Source organism: Salmo salar, chromosome 22 (assembly GCF_965601325.2).
Source record: "Salmo salar chromosome 22, fSalSal1, whole genome shotgun sequence".
In the NCBI taxonomy this organism is placed as follows: domain Eukaryota; kingdom Metazoa; phylum Chordata; class Actinopteri; order Salmoniformes; family Salmonidae; genus Salmo; species Salmo salar.
Genome location: NC_138312.1, coordinates 28,275,744 through 28,303,275, shown reverse-complemented (window position 1 = coordinate 28,303,275; position 27,532 = coordinate 28,275,744). Strand labels below are relative to the sequence as shown.

At 43.9% G+C, this 27,532-nt stretch overlaps 1 protein-coding gene across 1 annotated transcript; it reads right to left on the bottom strand.

The window, feature by feature from the left end:
• Positions 1–25,158, bottom strand: wnt4 (wingless-type MMTV integration site family, member 4). Its single transcript, XM_014166957.3, has 6 exons — positions 24,403–25,158; positions 3,795–3,876; positions 1,936–2,089; positions 1,457–1,588; positions 1,099–1,241; positions 1–1,001 (listed from the first exon to the last, which is right to left on the bottom strand). Exons 1-6 carry the CDS (start codon positions 24,477–24,479, stop codon positions 531–533), a joined length of 1,059 nt encoding a protein of 352 aa, XP_014022432.1. The 5' UTR covers positions 24,480–25,158; the 3' UTR covers positions 1–530.
• Between the last annotated feature and the right edge of the window lie 2,374 nt (positions 25,159–27,532).

Here is a 27,532-nt window from a genome sequence, read left to right as displayed (position 1 = left end):
CATCCCACTTTCCCCAGGTCCAATATACCCCACCCTCAGTCCCCCTCTCCCCTGCAGTCCACTCTCCCCTCACCGAACCCACCCCCGATTCTCTCACAACAATGTCAAATAAGTTAAAAAACAAAATGAAAAGAAAATGAATAAAAGATATAACAAAAGCAACCAAAACAATGAGAATCAACTGAGAGTGAGACAAGAGGAAGAGAGGGAAAATACTCTGTTGGGATATATATATATATATATATATATATATATATGTCTTTTTAGTTCTATACATCCCGTGCATGTTTATCATTTTCTTTAACATTGTATGAACTGACTGGGAACGCCCATGTCCTCTATCCACCTCTGTCTGTCTGTTCCCGGGGTCTTTTGTAAAAGGAATAGGGATGGTTTTGAAACGGGGAAAAGGTAAACCACAAACACCATCCCCCTCTCCCTCACTCCCACCCTTCTGTGCAGGTGAGAAGGAAGAGAGTGGGGTGTGATGGGACATTTGTTTGGGTCTCCATTGGGGATTTCCATGGTGATCACCGGCAGGTGTGCATCTCCACCATCTTGCGGCACTGTTTGCACTTGACGTAGCAGCACCAGTGGAACTTACAGCTGCACCTGTCCACCACCTCCACCTTCTCTGTCTGGAAGCCCCGGCCGCAGCACATCAGCTCACAGCCATCGATGGCCTTCGATGTACGGTTACACTGCCGCCCTGCCGTACCCAGCATGCCTGGTGTGCGCGGGTCGTGGTCACAGAAGTCGGGGCTGGGGTCAAGGTAGACCAGGTCTTCGTCTGTGTGAGGTTTGAACTGGGAGTTCCGTGGGACCAGGACCTTGGTGGTGCCCACCTTGCGCTGCTCCACCTCTGTGGCGCCGTCAAATTTCTCCTTGATGGCGTTGCCCACCTTGCGGAATGGGGGCATGGCCTTCCAGCAGGTCTTCACCTCACAGGACCCTGACACGCCATGACACTTACACTCCACACGCATGTGGCTCAGAATGGCCTGCAAGGAGACAGAAAGAATGCATGTTTTTATCTCCTGTCTTTTTCTTTGCTGTTGACTTTGCTATGACAGAGTTGTTGGTTGTGATATGTCATACCTTCCTCCCGGACTCATTGTTGTGTAGGTTCATGAGTGCTCTGCTGGGGGACTGTCCTTTACTCCTCTCCCTCACATCAACAAAGGATTGAGAGAAGGCCACTCCATACGCAATGTTATCACTACAGCCTGACCACTGGAACCCTGGGAGGGAGAGAGAGAGAGAAAGAGAGAGAGAGAGAGGGGAGGAGGGGAGAGAGTTAGCAGTCAAACAGTGTGTGCCTACTGTGTGTGTGTGTGTGTGTGTGTGTGTGTGTGTGTGTGTGTGTGTGTGTGTGTGTGTGTGTGTGTGTGTGTGTGTGTGTGTGTGTGTGTGTGTGTGTGTGTGTGTGTGTGTGTGTGTGTGTGTGTGTGTGTACCTTCTGGACTGACTCCGTGGACGTTGTGGTCGCAGCCACATTTCTCCAGCTCTCCGCTGCTGCAGGCCCGGGTCACAGCGAACGCCACACTGGCTGCTGAGATGGCATAAACAAAGGCTGCCTCCCGAGTGCCTGTCAAGAACATACACACACAGGCCAACGTTAAACAGGGCCTCCCTGTGGCTCAGTTGGTAGAGCATGGTGTTTGCAACGCCAGCATGGTGTGTGCAACGCCAGCATGGAGTGTGCAACGCCAGGGTTGTGGGTTCGATTCCCACAGGGGGCCAGTACAAAAAAAAAAATGCATGAAATGTATGCATTCACTACTGTAAATCGCTCTGGATAAGAGCGTCTGCTAAATGACTAAAATGTAAAATGTAAATGTAAACACACACCTACAACTGAAATGGCAATGTTTTTATCCTGAGAAGTTCATAAGTATATTTATTCTAAAATAAGTTATTGATACTGAGGCGTACCCTGTGTGACAACCTTGCCGAAGACGGGCATGGTTTCCAGTGTGGAGCAGTTCCATCGACGGTTCCTGAACTGAAACTGGCACTCGTCTATGGCTAGCTGAGCCCCGTGCCGAACAGCATCCATCACCTCCACACTGCGCTTACAGATCTGCACCTGGTTAGAATAATGATCATAACATTACAGATCTGCACCTGGTTAGAATAATGATCATAACATTACAGATCTCCACCTGGTTAGAATAATGATCATAACATTACAGATCTGCACCTGGTTAGAATAATGATCATAATATTACAGATCTGCTCCTGGTTAGAATAATGATCATAACATTACAGATCTGCTCCTGGTTAGAATAATGATCATAACATTACAGATCTGCACCTGGTTAGAATAATGATCATAACATTACAGATCTGTATCTGGTTAGAATAATGATCATAACATTACAGTTCTGCACCTGGTACAAGGTCAATTACTATGGCTTGTATCTTGAATTTAAAGACTTGGACATACACTACTGTTCAAAAGTTTGGGGTCACTTAGAAATGTCCTTGTTTTTGAAGGAAAAGCAATTTTTTGTCCATTAAAATAACATAATTGATCAGAAATACAGTGTAGACATGGTTAATGTTGTAAATGACTATTGTAGCTAGAAACGGCAGACTTTTTATGGAATATCTACATAGGTGTACAGAGGCCCATTATCAGCAACCATCACTCCTGTGTTCCAATGGCACGTTGTGTTAGCTAATCCAAGTTTATCATTTTAAATAGCTAATTGATCATTAGAAAACCCTTTTGCAATTATGTTAGCACAGCTGAAACATGTTGTGACGATTAAAGAAGCAATAAAACTGGCTTTCTTTAGGCTAGTTGAGTATCTGGAGCATCAGCATTTGTGGTTTCGATTACAGGCTCAAAATGTCCAGAAACAAAGGCCTTTCTTCTGAAACTCGTCAGTCTATTCTTGTTCGGAGAAATGAAGGCTATCCCATGCGAGAAATTGCCAAGAAACTGAAGCTCTCATACAATGCTGTGTACTACTGCCTTCATAGGAGTCAACAGTGAAGAGGCGACTCAGGTATACTGGCCTTCTAGGCAGAGTTCCTCTGTCCAGTGTCTGTATTCTTTTGCCCATTTGAATCTTTTCTTTTTATTGGCCAGTGTGAGATATGGCTTTTTCTTTGCAACTCTGCCTAGAAGGCCAGCATCCCGGAGTCGCGTCTTCACTGTTGACATTGAGACTGGTGTTTTGCGGGTACTATTTAATGAAGCAGCCAGTTGAGGACTTGTGAGGCGTCTGTTTCTTAAACTAGACACTCTAATGTACTTGTCCTTTTGCTCAGTTGTGCACCGGCGCCTCCCACTCCTCTTTCTATTCTGGTTAGAGCCAGTTTGCGCTGTTCTATGAAGGGAGTAGTACACAGCGTTGTACGAGATCTTCAGTTTCTTGGCAATTTCTCGCATGGAATAGCCTTCATTTCAGAACAAGAATAGACTGACGAGTTTCAGAAGAAAGGTCTTTGTTTCTGGACATTTTGAGCCTGTAATTGATCCCATAAATGCTGATGATCCAGATACACAACTAGTCTAAAGAAGGTCAGTTGTATTGCTTCTTTAATCAGGACAACAGTTTTCAGCTGTGCTAACATAATTGCAAAAGGGTTTTCTAATGATCAATTAGTCTTTTAAAATGATAAACTTGGTTTAGGTTTTCTTTCATAAACAAGGACATTTCTAAGTGACTCCAAACTTTTGAACGGTAGTGTAACTTTTATAACATATGTACCATCCTGTCATACCCTGCCAACCTTGAAACCTGAAAATATTGCCACTGTTTGTCATGGTAGATGTGTACCTGTTTATGGATGAGTCCTCGCAGACGTTCACACGTCTCCTCATCACTGATACTGCCCACCGACGACAGTTTAGCCAGGTACCTGACGGAGACACAAAGAAGGGGGGGCTTAATATTAAATATGCAACTAGACAAATAACAACACAATGACCCCTCCAATAACAATGATGAGAGATGAAAGTGACAGACACAGATGCCTCAGTATGGGCTCGGTGCAGATTTAGTTCTACATCATGTTGAGAAGAGGGAAATAGTTGTATCATCTAAACCACCTCCAGGGCACACAGGTCACTCCTCACCCCTTCAGTCCCATATCTCTTTGGCTAAAAGCACCTTACAGAAATAGACCCATCTCATACGCTCATCACAGACATACTCTTCACCAGAACATTCGACAGAGGGGCTGTCTGGATCTTGTCTGTGGCCCTCCCTCACCTCTCTCTCCTTCCCTCTCTCCCTTCCTTTCTCTCTCTCTCTTTATCTGTCCCTCACCTCACTCTCTTCCCCCTCTCTCTCTCCCTCTCTCTGTCAGTCTCCCTGTACTTCTCTCCCTCTGATGTTGACAGGGTATCATTAGGTAAGGTTGACTGGGGTCTCTCCCAGGGCTGATTGTCCACACACCTCCTTCTAGCCTTCTTCCCTCACCGCCTTTCCTCTACAGCCCAGATAACCTCTCTCTCTATCTCGCTCTATCTCTGTCTCTCTCTCTTTCGCTCTCTCTATCTCTCTCTCACACAGTCACCTCCTCTTCTCTATGCAGATAACACCCTCTCTCCCTTTCTCTCTCAACACACACACACACACACACTCTCTCTCTCTCTCTCTCTCTCTCTCTCTCTCTCTCCTTCTCTCTCATGGTCATCTCCTCTCCACTCAATAGTCAGATAACCTCGACCATGACCACTCGACCACATCCTCCCTCCGACAGTCTTGTCTATACAGCAGGGGACCTCACTATCAGAGCACTGCTGCCTTCCTCCCTCAGTCTGTCTGAATGCTTATCTGACAATAACAATCAATCACTTTTTATGAATGAAATGGTACAGGCTCAGTTCACAACCAACTGTCTTCACCAACAGATAAAATGGTAAATACTGAAGATATACTGTATAATCTGAACATATACTGTATAATCTAAACGTATACTGTATAATCTGAACAGATACTGTATAATCTGAACAGATACTGTATAATCTGAAATGATACTGTATAATCTGAACATATACTGTATAATCTGAACATATACTGTATAATCTGAACATATACTGTATAATCTGAACATATACTGTATAATCTGAACAGATACTGTATTAACTTGTTTCTCTTTACTGTTTTTTCATGCACCTCAGAATCATGGATGCATTATTCTCTTCATTTTAAATTTGATCGATTTTCAGTTAAATAATTATCCTTCCTCAATTTGTACATACGCATCTTCCCCTCAATAAAATACATTGAAGTTCAAATACAGCTATACAAGAACAAGACCTAGGACCTGGAGCTGTGTGTTCTGTCTGTTTGGGTACACAGTCTGCACACATCCAGCTGTGATAGTCTCAAGGTGACTTCATCACACTATCAGGCCTCTTCTGAACACTGGAGAACCACTGTCTGTCTGCACTGCAGCTGGTGAGACTCAGCATCTCTCCTATCGCATAAACCTGTCCCCCTCAGCATTCCCCCCCCCCCCCCCCACACACACACACACACGCATGTATGCGCACAGGGACGCACACACTAACACACACAGAGATGAAAGTACTCATAAAGCACCAGTTGCTGTTGCTGGCATGCCACTGGCCCAGCCCTGACCCTGGAAACATTTAATAAACATTGGATAAAGCACATGGGAAGGACAGATAAGCTCTACGCAGGTGTAGTTCTGTCTATGTGTTTGTGAAACGCTCCTGCATGGGAAAAGACTAGCCCAGACATTTGGGGAGTGTGTGCATGTGTGTTAGTGAATGTTGGTGTGTGTTAGTGTGTGTGTGTGTTTGTGTATTCAGTGCTTCCATCTTTATCTCTTTATTTGGCTGTGTACCCTCTGTTTCCACTCTTTCCCCTTGCTCTCATTCTTCTTCCTCTCTCCCACACTCACACCATCTCTCTCACTCTCTCTCTCTGGGAGGTATAGTCAGAGGGTTCGTGGGCGCATTCCACCTGGAGTGTGGTTTGTTCGCCGGCTACTGTGTGTTTGTGTTGCATTACGCATCACAGCCCTGACAACACTGCTGGCTCCAACAAGCTTAGCCCAGCGCAACTTAGCACGCAACCACTCCACTACAGTTCTACCGCAGAAACAGAAACACAGACAGTTACCACTACAGCCCTACCGCAGAAACAGAAACACAGACAGTTACCACTACAGCCCTACCGCAGAAACAGAAACACAGACAGTTACCACTACAGTTCTACATAGAGAGAGAGAGGGAGCGAGAGAGAGAGCAAGAGAGAGAGAGAGAGAAAGAGAGAGGGTATCTGGGCTGTAGAGGAAGGGTGGTGAGGATGGAGTGGAGACTGAGAGAATGGAGGAGAGATAGATAGGTGAGAGAAACCCCCCCCGGCTAAACAAGTGTGATGCTCTAAAGATGCCATGCTGTACACCATATCTGAGGTAGATAGGTCTGTATCTGAGCTCTGGCTATAGCAACTACCCCTTCCTCTGAGGACAGATGAATCTCTACTAACACAGAGGAGGACCTCACAGATACCAGCCCTCACACACTCTTACAGACACCTCTCTCTGTCTCTGTCTCTCCCAGGGTATTTATATCAGTTGCTTACCTTTCCTCTGCTGAGTACACAGGAGAGGTAAACAGGTGGAGGTATATATAGGTTTCACAGTAACAGATACTGTTTATCTGTGTTCACTGCAATATTCAGCTATAGTTTTATCCTATAGTAAGTTATCATTGCTTCACTGTGCATGAAATGTAAGTAAAATGTTTTTTTTTTCTGACGACACAGCTAGTGGAGGACAAAGTTTAGCCAGCCAACAGGACAACCACAGACATTCTGGAAGCATGATTGGGAAAGTAAGTGGAAAGGTTTGTGGCAAGGCACACGCGCAGATACTCAAACACACACAAATAGCAGTGAGGGGTCTGTAGAGATTACCAGTTCTAAATTGCAATCTTTGGATTCCTGCATACTGTGGTATGCCCCAGCACATTGATGAACCCCTCACCTAGATATATGGCCACATAAAATATAGCAAATAATTGTACCTATGGTGCTGCACCGCGGCTGACCCTGGCTGGCTACCAACCTCTCTCTCTGTGCGTGTGCGTGTGCGTGCGTGTGTTTCTCGTGGGGTTGGGTTGAAAGCAAAATATGCATTTCCAAATATGCATTTCCAAGAAAACTTACAATACATGATTATTCTTGTCTAGAGAAACTCCAGGCCCATGTATATACCAGCAGCATGGATGACTCTGTACCACCACTTTCTGAGCTAGTATGATATGATGACCTGGGATAACCTCTGCTGGACTGGAGTCAGATCAGCAGACACACTTGCAGAACCCAGTGTGGCCTGCAGAGGGCAGCCTGATCTCAGTCTCTTCTCAGGAGTCTCTCCTGAGGCACAGAGCAGCACAGCCCAAGGCCCAGACCATCAACAGCCAGACAGAAAAAGTTTATCCTTTCAGGTTTCAACCAAGAGGCTTAGGCTGCTCTTAGACATAGACAACATCACATCATTTCTTGGCAGCCATGTTAGTGCCTTCCAGGAAATGTTCTTAAAGGACTGACTCTGACAAAAACAAACTCACGGTCTGCACCCGACAGCAAATGTGTATCTTCAGAAAACTATGTCAACATTTTACGGAAAGGGGCAAGGATACATTTGACAAGCAATAATTTTGAGCCTGATTGTCAGTAGAGAAAATGGGTGCATCTCAATAATGTAGTGGTTTTCTCTCCTCATCTCCTTTCTTCAGTTTGCATTGAAATTTAAAAACAGGTTCTGGTTGGCTTCTTTCATGATGGCTTAACTTTTCTTTTGTTATCAGACTATTTTGACTATTGAGATGTACTCCATAGGAGTCTATGGGATCTGTGCAGCTGTTGTGGCTACAGTATATTACAATACTGTCAAATTAAATATACAGCAAGGACATATTTCAATAGTAATTGAAATGACCATCATAACAATCTCAGCAATATGATGCAGATGAGGAGGAAAAGGTCAAGGAAAGGAAAGAGGAGGAGGAGGAGATAGGAGTGTGATGCTGTTTACTGTTTTCTTTTTTGCAGTTATATATTCATTTTGAAGGGGGATTGCCCTTTCTTGCTTTGAGATTGACTATTTGTCTTGAACTGTTCTTGGATTGGATTTTGACTTCCTTATTAACATTGGACATTGAGACTTTGGTTAGGATTATATATGAACTTTATTTTGAGACTATCAATGAAGGAAGGTGAATTGTTTATTTTGATTTAAATCTAATTGGCTACAATTTACTCATCTTTGCTCACATCCTATCAATGTGTCTGCTTTGCTTTGGTTGCTCTCATACTGACACAGTATTTATTTGAACTTTCAAATGGTATCTTAGTTTGTGATCCAAGCTGATTGTTGCAGGAGGATGCATAAAGAAGAGCTGGTTGCTGCAGGAGGAGGGCATAAAGAAGAGCTGGTTGCTGCAGGAGGAGGACATAAAGAAGAGCTGGTTGCTGCAGGAGGAGGGCATAAAGAAGAGCTGGTTGCTGCAGGAGGAGGACATAAAGAAGAGCTGGTTGCTGCAGGAGGAGGGCATAAAGAAGAGCTGGTTGCTGCAGGAGGAGGACATAAAGATTAGCTGGTTGCTGCAGGAGGAGGGCATAAAGAAGAGCTGGTTGCTGCAGGAGGAGGGCATAAAGAAGAGCTGGTTGCTGCAGGAGGAGGACATAAAGATTAGCTGGTTGCTGCAGGAGGAGGGCATAAAGATTAGCTGGTTGCTGCAGAAGGAGGCATAAAGAAGAGCTGGTTGTTGCAGAAGGAGGCATAAAGAAGAGCTGGTTGTTGCAGAAGGAGGCATAAAGAAGAGCTGGTTGTTGCAGAAGGAGGCATAAAGAAGAGCTGGTTGTTGCAGGGGGAGGCATAAAGAAGAGCTAGTTGTTGCAGGGGGAGAGTATAAAGAAGAGCTGGTTGCTGCAGGGGGAGGCATAAAGAAGAGCTAGTTGTTGCAGGGGGAGGCATAAAGAAGAGCTGGTTGTTGCAGGGGGAGGCATAAAGAAGAGCTAGTTGTTGCAGAAGGAGGCATAAAGAAGAGCTGGTTGTTGCAGAAGGAGGCATAAAGAAGAGCTGGTTGTTGCAGGGGGAGGTATAAAGAAGAGCTGGTTGTTGCAGGAAGAGGCATAAAGAAGAGCTGGTTGCTGCAGAAGGAGGCATAACGAAGAGCTGGTTGTTGCAGGAGGAGGCATAACGAAGAGCTGGTTGTTGCAGGTGGAGAGTATAAAGAGGAGCTGGTTGTTGCAGGAGGAGGCATAACGAAGAGCTGGTTGTTGCAGGAGGAGGCATAACGAAGAGCTGGTTGTTGCAGGGGGAGGCATAAAGAAGAGCTGGTTGTTGCAGGAGGAGGCATAAAGAAGAGCTGGTTGTTGCAGGGGGAGGCATAAAGAAGAGCTGGTTGTTGCAGGGGGAGGCATAAAGAAGAGCTGGTTTTTGCAGGTGGAGAGTATAAAGAAGAGCTGGTTGTTGCAGGGGGAGGCATAAAGAAGAGCTGGTTGTTGCAGGGGGAGGCATAAAGAAGAGCTGGTTGTTGCAGGGGGAGGCATAAAGAAGAGCTGGTTGTTGCAGGGGGAGAGTATAAAGAAGAGCTGGTTGTTGGAGGAGGAGGGTATAAAAATATGGAAAAGGAAGAGGGAGAGGGAGACAAGGTGGATGAGGAGATTAGTTGAGGGAGGAAAGTAGAAGTAGGAGGGATAGAAAAGAGGAAGGAAAGGAGGGAGAGGAGATAGTTGGATAGATGCAGAGGAGATGGGCTGAACTGAGGAGAGGAGATAAGGAAGAGGAAAAAAAGAGAGGCGAGAGGAGGTGGGGGAATGAGGAGTGAGACAGAGAAGGAGAGAGAGGAAAGAGGAAGTTCTTCCAGTCAGAACATAAACTCTCTCAGCCCAGTAGTCGGGTCAAACCAACAAGCAGCAACACTCACTCAGACTGACCCTACAAGTGAACTCTAACCTTAACACCTGAACCCTGGCCTTCACTCTCGGCTGCTGATGTTTGTATACACAGTCTGACTTAAGCTAAACCCAGAACCCATTATGGCTCCTGTGAAGCAGGGAAATTGTGTACAGTGGGGTCCGGAATTATTGACACCCTTGATAAAGATGAGCAAAAATGACTGAATGACTGTATAAAATAAATCATTCAAATGCTGAGGTAAATTATATACCAAAAAAATGGGGGAATTATAGTATTTTCTACTACTACAATTGCTCAGAGAAATATATTTTGTTTAAACACTAATACTGTTTTTTCTTATAATTATTGACGTTTCTTTCCAGTACCATTTAATACCTAATCCTGTGACGATAACAGCACTGAGCCATTTCTAAAATGTTTTACGAATTGTGGAACACATTGGGAGGGATCTTAGGCCATTCCTCCATACAGAATCCTTGATATCTTTAATGGGTTTTGAGTCTGGAGACTGAGACGGTCATTGCAAAATGTTGATTTTGTGGCCAATTTCTTTGTGGATTTTGATGTGTGTTTGGGTTATTGTCTTGCGGCCAAGTTTCAGTGTCCTGGCACAGGTATGCGCTGACCAGAGGACAAGTGTCTTTACTAACATTTTCAACCTCTCCCTGACCCAGTCTGAATTACCTGCACGTTTCAAGCAAACCACCATCGTCCCTGTGTCCAAGAACACCAAGGCAACCTGTCTAAATGGTTACCGCCCAGTAGCACTTATATCTGTAGCAATGAAGTGCTTTTGAAAGACTGGTAATGGCTGACATCAACACCATCATCACAGAAACCCTGGATCAACTCAAATTTGCATACCGCCCCAACAGATCCACAGATGACGCAATCTCTATTGCACTCCATACTGCCCTTTCCCTCCTGGACAAAAGGAACACCTACGTGAAAATGCTATTCATTGACTACTGCTCAGCATTCAACACCATAGCGCCCTCCAAGCTCACCACTAAGCTAAGAACCCTGGGACTGAACACCTCCCTCAGCAACTGGATCCTGGACTTGAAGGGCACCTCAGGGGTGCATGCTCAGTCGTGCGTGGCCGCACACGACTCCAACACCATCATTAAGTTTGCCGACGCCACAATGGTGGTAGGCCTGAACACTAACAATGATGAAAAAGCCTATAGGGAGAAGGTCAAAGACCTGGCAGTGTGGTGCCAGGACGACAACCTCGCCGTCAACGTCAACAAAACAAAGGAGCTGATCGTGGACTACAGGAAACGGAGGGCCGAACTATCATGGTCCAAACACACCTCCTCAGGGGGCTGAAAGGATTTGGCTTGGGCCCTCAGATCCTCAAAAGGTTCTACAGTTGCACCATTGAGAGCATCTTGACTGGCTGCATCACTGCTTGGTACTGTATGGCAACTGTTCGTCATCCGACCGTAAGGTGCTACAGAGGGTAGTGCGTACAGCCCAGTACATCACTGGGGCGTAACTCCCTGCTATCCAGGACCTCTATACCAGGAGGTGTCAGAGGAAGCACTAAAAATTGTCAAGGGCTCCAGCCACTCAAGTCATTGACTGTTCTCTCTGCTATCGCAACTACCTCAACTACCTTGTAACCCTGTATATAGCCTCGTAGTTGTTATTTTATTGTGTTACTATTTCCTTTTTTATTCAGCGAATATTTTCCTTACATTTTAAAGTGGCAATACAGCGCCTTTGGAAAGCATTCAGACCACTTGACTTTTTCCACATTTTATTACGTTACAGCCTTATTCAAAAATGTATTAAATTCAAAAGGTAAACTGTTTTTTATTTATGTAAGTATTCATACCCTTTGCGTTGAAACTCAAAGTTGAGCTCAGGTGCATCCTGTTAACATTGATCTTCCTTGAGGTGTTTCTACAACTTGATTGGAGTCCTCCTGTGCTAAATTCAATTGATTGGTCATGATTTGGAAATGCACACGTCTGTCTATACAAAGTTCCACAGTTGACAGTGCATGTCAGATCAAAAACCAAGCCATGAGGTTGAAGGAATTGCCCGTAGAGCTCCGAGACAGGATTGTGTCGAGGCACAGATCTGGGGAAGGGTACAAAAACATGTCTGCAGCATTGAAAATCCCCAAGAACACAATGGCCTCCATTATTCTTAAATGGAAGAAGTTTGGAACCACCAAGGCTCTTCCTATAGCTGGCTTCCCGGCCAAACTGAGCAATCGGGGAGAAGGGCCTTGGTCAGGGAGGTGACCAAGAACACAATAGTCACTCTGACAGAGCTTAAGAGTTCCTCTGTGGGGATGGGAGAAATTTCCAGAAGGACAACCATCTCTGCAGCACTCCACCAATCAGGCCCTTATGGTAGAGTGGCCAGACGGAAGCCACTACTCAGTAAAAGGCACATGACAGCCCGCTTGGAGTTTGCCAAAAGGCACCTAAAGACTCTCAGACCATGAGAAACAAGATTCTCTGGTCTAATGAAACCAAGATTGAACTCTTTGGCCTGAATGTGAAGCGTCACGTCTGGAGGAAACCTGACACCGTCCCTACTCTGAAGCATGGTGGTGACAGTGTCATGCTGTGGGGATGTTTTCAGCGACAGGGACGGGGAGACTAGTCAGGATTGAGGCAAAGATGAACGGAGCAAAGTACAGAGAGATCCTTGATGAAAACCTGCTCCTGATCGCTTAGGACATCAGACTGGGCGAAGGTTTACTCTGGATGGCTCTGACTTAGAATACATGGACAACTACAAATACCTAGGTGTCTGGTTAGACTATAAACTCTCCTTCCAGACTCACATTAAGCATCTCCAATCCAAAATTAAATCTAGAATTGGTTTCCTATATCGCAACAAAGCATCCTTCACTCATGCTGCCAAACATACCCTCGTAAAACTGACCATCCTACCGATCCTCGACTTTGGCGATGTCATCTATAAAATAGCCTCCAACACTCTACACAACAAATTGGATGCAGTCTATCACAGTGCCATCCGTTTTGTCACCAAAGCCCCATACACTACCCACCACTGCGACCTGTACGTTCTCGTTGGTTGGCCCTCGCTTCATACTCGTCGCCAAACCCACTGGCTACAGGTTATCTACAAGTCTCTGCTAGGTAAAGCCCCACCTTATCTCAGCTCACTGGTCACCATAGCAGCACCCACTCGTAGCACGCGCTCCTGCAGGTATATCTCACTGGTCACCCCCAAAGCCAATTCCTCCTTTGGTCGTCTTTCCTTCCAGTTCTCTGCTGCCAATGACTGGAACGAACTGCAAAAATCACTGAAGCTGGAGACTCATATCTCCCTCACTAGCTTTAAGCACCAGCTGTCAGAGCAGCTCACAGATCACTGCACCTGTACATAGCCCATCTGTAAACAGCCCATCTATCTACCTCATCCCCATACTGAATTTATTTTATTTATCTTGCTCCTTTGCACCCCAGTATCTCTACTTGCACATTCATCTTCTGCACATCTACCAGTCCAGTGTTTAATTGCTATATTGTAATTACTTCGCCACCATGGCCTATTTATTGCCTTATCTCCCTTATCTTACCTCATTTGCACTCACTGTATATAGACTTTTTGTTTTCATTTTTCTACTGTATTATTGACTGTATGTTTTGTTTATTCTATGTGTAACTCTGTGTTGTTGTATGTGTCGAATTGCTATGCTTTATCTTGGCCAGGTCGCAGTTGCAAATGAGAACTTGTTCTCATCTAGCCTACCTGGTTAAATAAATGTGAACATTTTTTATTTTAAATTTTAAAAAATATGTGTTGCCAGAACATGAGTTTAGTCTGTCCAGATATAACTTACTGGTCCGTTTGCAAAAACAAACCCATCCTGTTTCAAACAACATCTGAAATATGGTCAATATACATTGCATTCAGAAAGTATTCATACCCCTTGACTTATTCTACATTTTGTTGTGTTACAGCCTGAACGCAAAATGGATTAAATATGTATTTTTTCTCACCCATCCACAAACAATACCCCATAATGATGAAGTGAAAACATGTTTTTAGAAATGTTTGCAAATGTATTAAAAATGAAATACAGAAATATCTCATTTACATAAGTATTCACACCCCCGAGTCAATACTTTGTAGATGCACCTTTGGCAGCGATTACAGCTGTGAGTCTTTCTGGGTAAGTCTCTAAGAGCTTTCCACACCTGGAGTGCACAACTTTTGTCCATTATTATTTTCAAAACTCTTCAAACTCTGTCAAATTGGTTGTTGTACATTGCTAGACAACCATTTTCGGATCTTGACAAAGATTTTCAAGTAGATTTAAGTCAAAACTGTAACTCGGCCACTCAGGAACATTCACTGTCTTCTCGGTTACCTACTCCAGTGTATATTTGGCCTTGTGTTCTAGGTTATTGTCCTGTTAAAAGGGGAATTAATCTCCCAGTGTCTGTTGGAAAGCAGAGTGAACCAGGTTTTCCTCTATATTTTTTGACTATACTTAGCTCCATTCCGTTTCTTTTTTAACCTGAAAAAATCCCCAGTCCTTAATGATGACAAGCACACCCATAACATGATGTAGCCACCACAATGCTTGAAAATATGGAGAGTGGTAGTCAGCAATTTGTTGTAATGGATTTGTCCCAAACATAACACTTTGTATTCAGGACAAAACGTTAATTGCTTTGCCACATTTTTTGGAGTATTACTTTAGTGCCTTGTTGCAAACAGGATGCATCTTTTGGAATATTTTGTATTATGTACAGGCTTCCTTCTTTTCACTCTGTCAATTAGGTTAGTATTGTGGAGTTACTGCAATGTTGTTGTTGATCCATCCTTAGTTTTCACCTATCACAGCTATTAAACTCTGAGTTAAGAAGGAAGCCTGTATTTTTGTAGTGACTAGGTGTATTGATACCCCATCCAAAGTGTAATTAATAACTTCACCATACTCAAAGAGATATTCAATGTCTGCTTTTCATTTTGTTTTACCCATCTATCAATAGGTGCCCTTTTTGGCGAGGGATTGGAAAACATCCCTGGTCTTTGTGGTTGAATCTGTGTTTGAAATTCACTGCTCGACTGAGGGACCTTACAGATAACTGTATGTGTGGGGCACAGAGATGAGGTAGTGAAGTTATTTATAATAAGGGTTACATGGAGAAAATAGGACCTCTCTGAAATGAAAATGGATGGCCCTCCCTTCAGCAAAATATATTTGACCTAAATCCTCCCTGAATGCTTAAAAAAAGTGACCCTTCCCTATACCTAAAATAATATACCAGAGCCTTAGATATGCAGTTTTAGAAATAGTTATTTGTCCTGTAAGCGCTACATGTCAACGCGGGAATTTTGATAGTGCACAGGGCTGCGGGCCAGAAGGCTGTGGGTTTGCAGACCACCATGGACAAAAGTAGGCTTGGCAAGATCGCTTTTATAGTAAAATCATTGCATGAATCTAGTATCATATTTGCAGGTCCGAGAAAAAATGGCCTTTTATAACACATTTCATGCAATTCTATGTAATTTTACATATTAGCTGAATATTTTCTTAATACCACACAAATTACTGAAATTACAGGCTAAGAATGGACAGAGAGATAGGCCTGTGTTCATATTATCATATTTCTCCAATGCCAAGTCAGTGTGTCTTGTTTGCAATGAAACTGTCCCAAATAATTAAATCTGAGATGCCATTAGGAATCTGAGCATGGTACTTTCAAAAGTTAGGCCTACCTTTCCACTCCAGACAGAGTAGACCTACCTTTCCACTCCAGACAGAGTAGACCTACCTTTCCACTCCAGACAGAGTAGGCCTACCTTTCCACTCCAGACAGAGTAGACCTACCTTTCCACTCCAGACAGAGTAGGCCTACCTTTCCACTCCAGACAGGGTAGGCCTACCTTTCCACTCCAGACAGGGTAGGCCTACCTTTCCACTCCAGACAGAGTAGGCCTACCTTTCCACTCCAGACAGAGTAGGCCTACCTTTCCACTCCAGACAGAGTAGACCTACCTTTCCACTCCAGACAGAGTAGACCTACCTTTCCACTCCAGACAGAGTAGACCTACCTTTCCACTCCAGACAGAGTAGACCTACCTTTCCACTCCAGACAGAGTAGGCCTACCTTTCCACTCCAGACAGAGTAGACCTACCTTTCCACTCCAGACAGAGTAGGCCTACCTTTCCACTCCAGACAGAGTAGGCCTACCTTTCCACTCCAGACAGAGTAGACCTACCTTTCCACTCCAGACAGAGTTGACCTACCTTTCCACTCCAGACAGAGTAGGCCTACCTTTCTACTCCAGACAGAGTAGGCCTACCTTTCCACTCCAGACAGAGTAGACCTACCTTTCCACTCCAGACAGAGTAGACCTACCTTTCCACTCCAGACAGAGTAGGCCTACCTTTCCACTCCAGACAGGGTAGGCCTACATTTCCACTCCAGACAGAGTAGGCCTACCTTTCCACTCCAGACAGAGTAGGCCTACCTTTCCACTCCAGACAGAGTAGACCTACCTTTCCACTCCAGACAGAGTAGACCTACCTTTCCACTCCAGACAGAGTAGACCTACCTTTCCACTCCAGACAGAGTAGGCCTACCTTTCCACTCCAGACAGAGTAGGCCTACCTTTCCACTCCAGACAGAGTAGACCTACCTTTCCACTCCAGACAGAGTAGGCCTACCTTTCCACTCCAGACAGAGTAGGCCTACCTTTCCACTCCAGACAGAGTAGGCCTACCTTTCCACTCCAGACAGAGTAGTCCTACCTTTCCACTCCAGACAGAGTAGGCCTACCTTTCCACTCCAGACAGAGTAGGGCTACTGACGAAAATGTCAGCTCTAACTGCTGGCTACTCTTCTACCGTGGCTTAACCTAACAAGAGAAGGTCACAGGTGTTTCCCTAAAAGCTGTCTGGGTTTAAACATCTTCTATTGTACAGAAAGTAAATAGCTTAATACATTGATAGTGACAGAATTAGATTACTTCCCAAGCAAAGTCAGCCTCTGAATGTCAAAGAAACTAAACAATGATAACCCCATATGCACCGGTCATGTCTTTCCCAGGTATTTCACAGCTTGTTTCTAGCATAAAGCATCGCGGACCAAAGCGCTGTTATGGCCTAGACCACTTCATATAATCGGATCAGTTTTACTTTCTTCAAAATCTTAAACTAATATGGGGTAGGTCTGTGCTTTTTGCCATTTTCTTTAATAAAAGGTAGGCCTATGGTATACTCTCTCATACCCCTCAATTTGAGTCTTGGTTTTAAAGGAAAACTCCACCCAAAAACTATCTTTTAGTGTTTGTTTCATTAGTCCATTGTTGACATAGTCCCAAAATGTTTTGCATGTTATCAATCAAGTTTTCAAGATATGTAACTTTCGAAATACAGCAATTGGCCAATATGATGCATTTTACATCATATGATGCGTTTTGCATCATAAAATGCAAAATGCATCATACGGCCAGATTTCCTGAAAACTTAAATGCTGACATGCAAAACATTTTGGGACTACAGCCTATCAACAATGGACTAATTAAAAAAATATCCTAATATATTATTGGGGTTGGGTTTTTCTTTAACTTAACAGTCTTTCACTGACACGGAGGTAGGCTATTTAAATAATGCATGGTGGGTGGAGGAATTGATCAATCTATGGATATAGCATCCTATAGCCCAATTTCCTCTGTCAAACAGGTAAGCCTACCTCTGACTTCTTAAATAGGAAGAAACCTTTGATTCTCCTCCTGAACTGCCACTGTAGCTCTACACAGCACAGCCATTGGTTAAGCAGCACACAACAACGTTTTGGATCATCAAGAGCAGAGCAGGCCGGGGCTCAGGGTTGGAATATCAATTGCAGTGTGTAATGCAATCTAGTTTTATTTACCTCATCCTAGCAGCTATCTTAGAAATATAACTTTTCTCTGTGCTTCTCTGAGCAAGCACTTCATAGCCTATCACCTATTTATCTGTGATGCATGATATCACCTATAGGCTATGGATAAAACAGTTTGAGACCACACTAAGTAGCCTATAGGCGCAATTAATATTGAGCGCCCAGCGGAGAATCAGAGATGAGGTGTGGCATCGGGCCCACATCGATATATAGCATAATAAGTAACGAATTCTAAAACAATGAGAAATATTGATATTTAATCAATTACAAATTACATGACCCTCCCTTGGACTACATTAAAAAAATACTAAACCCTCCCCTTGACTGAAATTGAAAAAGCATGACCCTCCCCCAGGTAACGATTCTGTACATTTTTATCCGTCCCTAATTACTGCATTATTTGACGTTTGTCCAAATTGGATTTTATCTTTGACAGAATCGTCGATTTATGACTTAGGAGTCATTTGTTCTATTCTATTCTTCTCCCTGGCAGGAACAGAACTCTATTCTAGTGCAGCATTGGATGCATGGTGAGATCCATGATCCTTTTACTTAATTAAACCATACAGAGCGAGCAGCAGGGAGGCGACAGTCTATTGTTTAAGTCCCTATCTAAATTTGTGACGAATAATGCTCAAAATAGCTCTCATGCATTTAACCACACCACGTTCCAAGCTAGCCCCTTATTGCAAAAGTCTATGATGCATGATGCAGACAAGCACACACACACACACACACACACACACACACACACACACACACACACACACACACACACAGACAGACAGACAGACAGACAGACAGACAGACAGACAGACAGACAGACAGACAGACAGACAGACAGACAGACAGACAGACAGACAGACAGACAGACAGACAGACAGACAGACAGACAGACAGACAGACACGTACGTACACGCACAGAAAGAGAGACAAAGAAAGAAAGCATGCTAAAGAGGGTAAGAATGACCCTAATTGCTAATGAGGGCTGGGGTTTGGTGGACAGACAGACAGACAGACAGACAGACAGACAGACAGACAGACAGACAGACAGACAGACAGACAGACAGACAGACAGACAGACAGACAGACAGACAGACAGACAGACAGACAGACAGACAGACAGACAGACAGACAGACAGACAGACAGACGTAGACACGTACGTACACGCACAGAAAGAGAGACAAAGAAAGAAAGCATGCTAAAGAGGGTAAGAATGACCCTAATTGCTAATGAGGGCTGGGGTTTGGTGGTCTAATGTGCAACCAGGTCACCCATGATACAAGTCAGTATTCGACGATAATCCATGTCTGAGGATGTCGGGAGATGACGTGGAAACTGGCCACTAGGGGCAACAGTGAGTGCTGTTACCTTCAAGTAGGTTTCGGTTCTGCTAGGGCATTCTGGATGGGAATGGTCGAGGGGCGTTAGCATCTGCCTCTGATTCCAAAGGTTGCAAGTCCAAATCCAGTGATAGTTTTAAGCTTATCCAAAACCTTAATGCTTACCTTAACCATTCAGGGGTCAATGCCTAACCATAACATTTTGGAGTTAATGCCTAAACTTAACCATAACCGTAAAAATGTGGCGTTAATGCTTAAACTTAAACACTTTTAAATTTGAAATTTGGAAGAACTTCGGAATTTGATGTTTGAGAAACATGGATCAACGTCTAATTCTGACGTGAGACTGTGAGAGCTAGTTGCTAATGTATGTGCATTATTGCCTGTGCTTGTGTGTGTGTGTGTTTGTGTGTGTGTGGATGTGTGTATGTGTTAGCGATGGGGTCATGGTGTTGGCAGTCTGTTATTTTTAGGGTGAAATGTGCTCTAGATAACGCATAAAAATACACTCACAAACTCAGTACACTCACCAACACATGCATATTAACACAAACACACACACACAGAGAGAGAGAGAGAGAGAGAGAGAGAGAGAGAGAGAGAGAGAGAGAGAGAGGGAAGAGGCAATACAAGCCACCTCCCACCAGGTGCGGTAATCCTCTGGCCCCAACAGGTCAAGACCACTTTGTGTATGTGTTTCATCAGACATCCATCTTCCGCCATTTCCCTTTCTATTCTTTCCTCTTCTCATCTCGCTCTCTAATTTTCTCTTCTCTCTCTCTCTCTCCCTCTCCTCCTCCCTCCTTTGTTTTTTAGTCAATGCAGTTGTGCTTTTCCTCAGGTATCTATGTTAGCCTGTGCTAGCCGTAGTGTATTAGTGTGAGCAGGAGGGGGTCTGGGGACAGGACGCTGACAGGAGGACATGAATGTGACAACCTGACTACAGCTTCATCACCACTTCGTCACTGCTGGTATTTGTGTTTGCAGTGTGTGTGTGGTGTGTGTGTGTGTGTTTGCAGTGTGTGTGTGTTTGCAGTGTGTGTGTGTTTGCAGTGTGTGTGTGTGTGTGTGTGTGTGTTTGCAGTGTGTGTGTGTTTGAAGTGTGTGTGTGGTGTGTGTGTGTGTTTGCAGTGTGTGTGTGTTTGCAGTGTGTGTGTGGTGTGTGTGTGTGTTTGCAGTGTGTGTGTGTTTGCAGTGCAAGGCGCCACAGTGTAGCGCAACGCCAAGGTCCCTGCTTTCTCTGGTTACTCATCAGCTGTCATCTCTTTATCGCCTGCCTGACACACTGACCATGCCTGTAGTCTATTTAATACACACACCACTGTTGCTCCAAGCCTCGAAACCCTTGGCAGACATGCTAGAGCATCCTGAACAGTTTTGTCATTTGACAGAGTGAATATTGGTGGTGCAAAGTAAAATAAAAACATATTTTTTTTATCATAACAGACTAAGTTCAATATTTATTTGTCTTTGAATGTATAAGTGCGTATCAATATATCAGCTTTAACAGACAACTGTATATTCTCATTTGTTTTTATGACAGCACATCATTTCAAATACATTTATAAAAATGAGCAGGTTCATGGTCCACATGGATCAATGATCACTGACATTGGTCCTCAAAGGCTAATGCGCTTTACTCAGTTAATGTGTAGCTAGGCCATTAAAAGTATGGGGTCCTGTCAAGCAATTGTCTATGAAAACACTGTATGGGTATTAAAAAAACAATCATAAACTGGTGGTTCAAGCCCTGAATGCTGATTGGCTGACAGCCGTGGTATATCAGATCCTATACCACATGTATGACGAAACATTTATTTTTAGTGCTCTGATTAGGTTGGTAACCAGTTTATAATAGCAATAAGGCACGAGGATGTGTGGTATATGGCCTATATTCAACGGCTAAGGGCTGTATCCTCGCGTTGCGTTGTGCGTAAGAACAGCCCTTAGCCGTTGAATATAGGCCATATACCACACATCTTCGTGCCTTATTGCTTAATTATTCAACGGGCTTGACGTTTCAAATTCAATGAGCAATCTAAAACAAATAGGCGAGGATTATAATATTCTCCCCAGGGCCAATTCACGGGGTTTATGTTGAGTAAATAAATGAAACTGAAGCAACAAACCAACACATGTAGGCCGAACCCCTGCGTTCCCTTTGACAAACGCCACAATTCTGTCAATTAGGCTACACACACACACACACACACACACACACACACACACACACACACACACAACCTTTCTGTCTCTCTCTCTCTCTCTCTCTCTCACACACACACACACACACACACACAGGATCCAGCTGTTAACCGGCCCGGAGCTGGAATCCTTCGAGCCGAGCGCAGGTGCAACAGGGAAATCTCTCGCGCCATAGGATAGGAGAAAGAGAACGAGAGGAGGGCGAAAAGAAGGTGTTGACCGACAAACTAATGAACAGTAGTAGTCTACTGCAGGCCTGTCAGCCCCGATTCTAGAGAGGCATTAGGAGTATGACTCAGCGCTCAGTAGCCGATGAGTGGTTTAGAGAGGGAAATTGAAATTCACACGGGATATTAGGCAATAAGAAAATGATTTAGGGTAAAAACAAATAGTTCACTCAACAGTGTTCCCGTAGAACTGGGAATTGCATCATCGCTTATCCAAAATTCTATAGCTCATTTTAAACATTCATGAGATTTGGCAGGCGTATTATAGCCTAAACGAATTGTATACTAAATTGTAATTAGCTGATCCCCCCCCCCCCCCCCCCCCATGTTTTTCATGGTGCTATGTTGTTTAATGAACCAAAAAGGAAAAGGCATGCAATAAGGTTATAGGCTACCTATCCAAAAATAGTGTTCAATAGATGTTCAATAGAATGACAATGTTAGAATAGCCTATATTGCAAATAATTGGCTGACACCTGTGATGAAATGAATCAGCATAGCTAAAAACAGAAACACGTTGATATACTTGGAAATCGTGATGACGTTAGACCAGTTATGCAGCAGAACATTATGCATTTTGCCGTAGCATTACACAGCTGATTCCAAAAACAAACTAATCATCGAGGTTTCATCATTTGAATCAGCTGTGTAGTGTTAGGGCAAAAATCAAAACGGGCACCCCTTGGGGTCCTGAGGACCGAGTTTGGTCAACGCTGCATTAGACCATTCTATAATATATCGCCTGTAATTGACTACAGGCCTTTTCGATTTCAGCAAAGAACAAGACGAGTATTGAAAAGATAATTCAAATCACCATGAGAAAAATGCTCTGCGTTAGAAGACACAATTTGGAGATAAATAGGCCTATGCGGTGAGCAATAACAAGTTGAACATGTTTCAGAAAAAAACTAAATTAAACTGGAAGTCTACTACAAAATTTGGTAACATAATCTAAATCGACCATTTTATCGAAAACATCTGTTTTTCGTTAAATAATGGCTAAATATGATGTTCTTATTCAACGAACCTGCATACCAGACATTGATACGAATATAACTCCTTGGAAAATAACGATTCCAGCATTATGCTCAGTAGCTCAATATAATCTATACGATCATATTCGATTCATTCATTAGATATGGATAGTTTTGTGTGAATACAGATCCATAAAATTATATGCCCATGATATTGATGCCAAAATTTGATTATTACCTTCGAATTGAAAAACTAATAAAATCTATAGATTATTGAACATATACTTTCAAAATCTACTTGACCTATCAAATATTTGCAATATAGGATAGGCCTATAAACTTGCTTTTTAAAAACATTTATCTTCAGTGAATTTTCACATGATCTGACCTACAGAGAATTTTCCTCTGCAGTATTTGTTCTGAGCCCTGTTTCCCCTCTCGTTTACTTGTGCTGCTCCCAGCTGACAGGTCTCCTATACCGGTGCCGGGAGAATGGAGAGGGGGCCAGGGGGTTGAGGCTGCTTGGTTCAGGGCTGAGGGGGAGAAGTGCACATGCTCCTGGTCGATCCCGCACACAGAATAATCATATTTAGCAGACTAGCAGAGAGGGTTTTCACTGCGCGTGGAACGTGTCTGCACACGCCCGCGTTCTGCTCTCTCGCCACACCTTGAGTCCAAAAACACGAGCTGCCATCAAACCCTATAGCACAATTTATAATCAACTATCTATGTTAAACATAATAATACAGGTTCAATGTATGTATAATTTGATGACATTGTAATGCATTTGGCTACTAAATGCACTCATCAATGTATTAGCAATTTATCAATGCATAATGCAAGATTGAATGGTGGCTTATGCTATATAAACTCTAATAATCATAATCATTTGATAAGGCTATCCTCATGTTCACAGAGCCCATTTCTGTCAACATATACGATATTATATTCACCGTTGTATCATACGATACAAACACTAATCATTGAAATAAAAATGCTAGTCACACGGTATTTAAATCATAAAAATAAGGACAGTAAAACCCAGAGCTGTTGCTTAGCTCTCTCTCTCTCTCTCTCCGGTCTCCCTTGAGGTATGCAGACCCACCAAACCACCTCCCACCTCTGAGAGCAAGCACGCACTTGTGACCGAACAGCGAGGCTCGTGCAGCGGGGAGAAATGGGCAATAATGTGCAATGTGCTCATAGTGTAGTTAGTCTGGCCCTAGTCACTTACTCAGTGTAGGCTACCCTGCACATTGCAGGTCCCAGGGGACAACTGAGACTGACAACTAATGTTGTTTTTACCTTGACAAACCCGCCTATAACGGGATTGGGCCTTGCACACTCAGATGCACTGACACTGGCAGCTTCATCGAGGTAACAGGCAAGGTGAGATATTATTCTTATTTGACTGACAGGTGCAGAAGACCAATTATAACATTGTTATAAAATTGTTAGCCTATAGCCTAACAGTCGAGTGGATGAGTGGAGTGGTTGGGTTAACAGCGACAGGGCATTGAGCTGTGACACTACGGACACACAGAGATCACAGACACAGGGACAGGCAGAGACAGAGAAAGGGACAGACACAGGGACAGCGTCGTGATAATGACAGGAACAGGGGAAATGTGAGGTTTGGGATGGTTTGAAGAGAGATGGAGGAAGATATTTTGGGAAGAATGGAGAGAGTAGTGAAAGTGCAGACTGGCCAGGTTTAGGGATGGGGTGTGGAGTGGAGGCGAGGGAGAGGAGGTGGGCAGAGAGTGGAGGGAGGCAGAGAGGGGAAGATGAAGAGAGGTGAGAGAGGAGTTGGAGTCCGTAAACTTCACTTACAGCCAGTTACTGGCGTTGGCCGAGAGCAGCGCGAGGAAGAGCATCAGCAGGGACCGTAAAACATATTCCGCGGTCATCGCGAGTGCTACCAGGAGAGAAAAATCCCAAAGAGAGTTGAAGTAATCCACAGAAGGTATGGCAGGGATCTCTGCCACGCGCTCCCAGGGGGAGGGACGAGAACTGGCGGCGGTGGTCTAGTGAAGTACCGGAGATACGTGGGACCCCGTTAAATACAGTTAATCCATCATCACACATCCACAGAGATCAACCGGAGAGGCGTGAGACTCGCAGCTGTGTCACCCGGTCCGTTCGTCTCCTGCTCTCTCTCCACACAGAGAGAGAGGAAAAGATGGGAGGATAGGGAAAAGAGAGGATGCTAAAAATACACAGAAATTATTTTTTTCTGTGTCACGGCGCCAAACTCGGGAAGGCTGGGACTGAATTGGAACCTTCTTATTTCAAGTGTTTACTCTCGTTCCTGTTTTCGCGTTAACACCACCGGGCGCGCAATGAGAGGGGCAGTAAAAACCTTAACGACTTCTTCGCGAGTTAGAGTTGTAATCCCTCAGGTGCTCTCGAGACGCTCCTCGATTGCGGTGTTATTGCTGCTGTGGTCCATTCCAACTGATGGGCTTTGGTTCTCTCCACGTTGTCACACACACATTCACGAAACACACTCTTCACACAATCGTTCACAGCCTGCCACTGTGCGTTAGCTCTGTGGATGGCACTGAGAGGGGAGAGAGGGTGAAAGCTGACTTTAGTGGAGGGGCGGCGCGAGGCTGAGGGGAGGTATGGGAGTGAGTTTGGAGATGAAGGCGGGTTCAGTGCGTTATGAAGGTATAGTGTATGTCTCTCTCTCTCTCTCTCTCTCTCTCTCTCTCTCTCTCTCTCTCTCTCTCTCTGTGTGTGTGTATTCTGCGCCGTTTTAGAGCTCTCCTGGGAGGATGCAATAGCGCAGCCATTCACCGCTCTCCACACACACACACACACACACACACACACACACACACACACACACACACACACACACACACACACACACACACACACACACACACCTTCTTGGCAAAGTATTGCTCAACCCTGTCCCATGCCAAATATTCTGTGGTCAGAAGGCTATTTAAAGCCTCACTGAAAATCACTGTATTTTAGACTGCCGTAATAATGGTGATAATGGTACAAATAGTAAGCCTGAAAGGTATAATATTACTATGACTACTACTAGGCCTACTGCTACTACTATTACTAATAATATCAACACAAATATGAATAATACAAATAGTAATAGGGCATTGTTTAATAGGCCTAATGATGTCCGGAGCAGAAATGTCCATGTAAAAAGCAACATGTTCATTTGCAGACATTAGTCTTCAAGGAAAATTCCAACCCCAATTTTTTTTTTGTATATGTTTCATTAGTCCACTGCTGATACATTCCCCAAATGTTAACATGTAGGCAATCAAGTTTTCAAGATACAGTGGCTTGCAAAAGCAAAAGTATTCACCCCCCTTGGCATTTTTCCAATTTTGTTGCCTTACAACCTGTAATTAAAATAGATTTTTTGGGGGGTTTGTATCATTTCATTTACACAAAATGCCACCACTTTGAAGATGCAAAAAAACTGAAGACTTGAGCATGCATAAGTATACACCCCCCCAAAGTAAATACTTTGTACAGCCACCTTTTGCAGCAATTACAGTCTCTTGGGGTATATCGCTATAAGCTTGGCACATCTAGCCACTGGGATTTTTGCCCATTCTTCAAGGCAAACTGCTCCAGCTCCTTCAAGTTGGATGGGTTCCGCTGGTGTACAGCAATCTTTAAGTCATACCACAGATTCTCAATTGGATTGAGGTCTGGGCTTTGACTAGACCATTCCAAGACATTTAAATGTTTCCCCTTAAACCACTAGAGTGTTGCTTTAGCAGTATGCTTTGGGTCACTGTCCTGCTGGACGGCGAACCTCCGTCCCAGTCTCAAATCTCTGGAAGACTGAAACAGGTTTCCCTCAAGAATTTCCCTGTATTTAGCGCCATCCATCATTCTTTCAATTCTGACCAGTTTCCCAGTCCCTGCCGATGAAAAACATCCCCACAGCATGATGCTGCCACCACCATGCTTCACTTTGGGGATGTGGTTCTCGGGCTGATGAGAGGTTTTGGGTTTGCACCAGACTTAGCATTTTCCTTGATGGCCAAACAGCTCAATTTTAGTCTCATCTGACCAGAGTAGCTTCTTCCATATGTTTTGGGAGTCTCCCACATGTCTTTTGGCGAACACCAAATGTATTTGCTTATTTTTTTCTTTAAGCAATGGATTTTTTTGGCCACTCTTCCGTAAAGCTCAGCTCTGTGGAGTGTACAGCTTAAAGTGGTCCTATGGACAGATACTCCAATCTCCGCTGTGGAGCTTTGCAGCTCCTTCAGGGTTATCTTTGGTCTCTTTGTTGCCTCTCTGATTAATGCCCTCCTAGCCTGGTCTGTGAGTTTTGGTGTGCGGCCCTCTCTTGGCAGGTTTGTTGTGGTGCCATATTCTTTCAATTTTTTAATAATGGACTTAATGGTGCTCCGTGGGATGTTCAAAGTTTCTGATATTATTTTATAACCCAACCCTGATCTGTACTTCTCCACAACTTTGTCCCTGACCTGTTTGGAGAGCTCCTTGGTCTTCATGGTGTCGCTTGCTTGGTGGTATCCCTTGCTTAGTGGTGTTGCAGACTCTGGGGCCTTTCAGAGCAGGTGTATATATATACTGAGATCATGTGACAGATCATGTTACACTTAGATTGCACACAGGTGGACTTTATTTAACTAATTATGTGACTTCTGAAGGTAATTGGTTGCCTCCAGATCATATTTAGGGGCTTCATAGCAAAGGGGGTGAATACATATGCACGCACCACTTTTCTATTTTAAAACATTACGAACACCTGCTCTTTCCGTGACATAGACTGACCATGTGAATCCAGGTGAAAGATATGATCCCTTATTGATGGCACCTGTTAAATCCACTTCAATCAATGTAGATTAAGTGGAGGAGACAGGTTAAAGATGGAGTTTTAAGCTATGACCCAATTGAGACATGGATGTGTGCCATTCAGAGGGTGAATGGACAAGACAAAAGATTT

Coding starts and splice junctions, on each gene's coding strand:
- wnt4 (XM_014166957.3), bottom strand. CDS start 24,479: ATGACCGCGGAATATGTTTTACGGTCCCTGCTGATGCTCTTCCTCGCG. Junction 1,589..1,935: donor CGGCAAGGTTGTCACACAGG/GTACGCCTCAGT, acceptor TGTTCTTGACAG/GCACTCGGGAGGCAGCCTTT. Junction 1,002..1,098: donor ACAATGAGTCCGGGAGGAAG/GTATGACATATC, acceptor GTCTCCTTGCAG/GCCATTCTGAGCCACATGCG.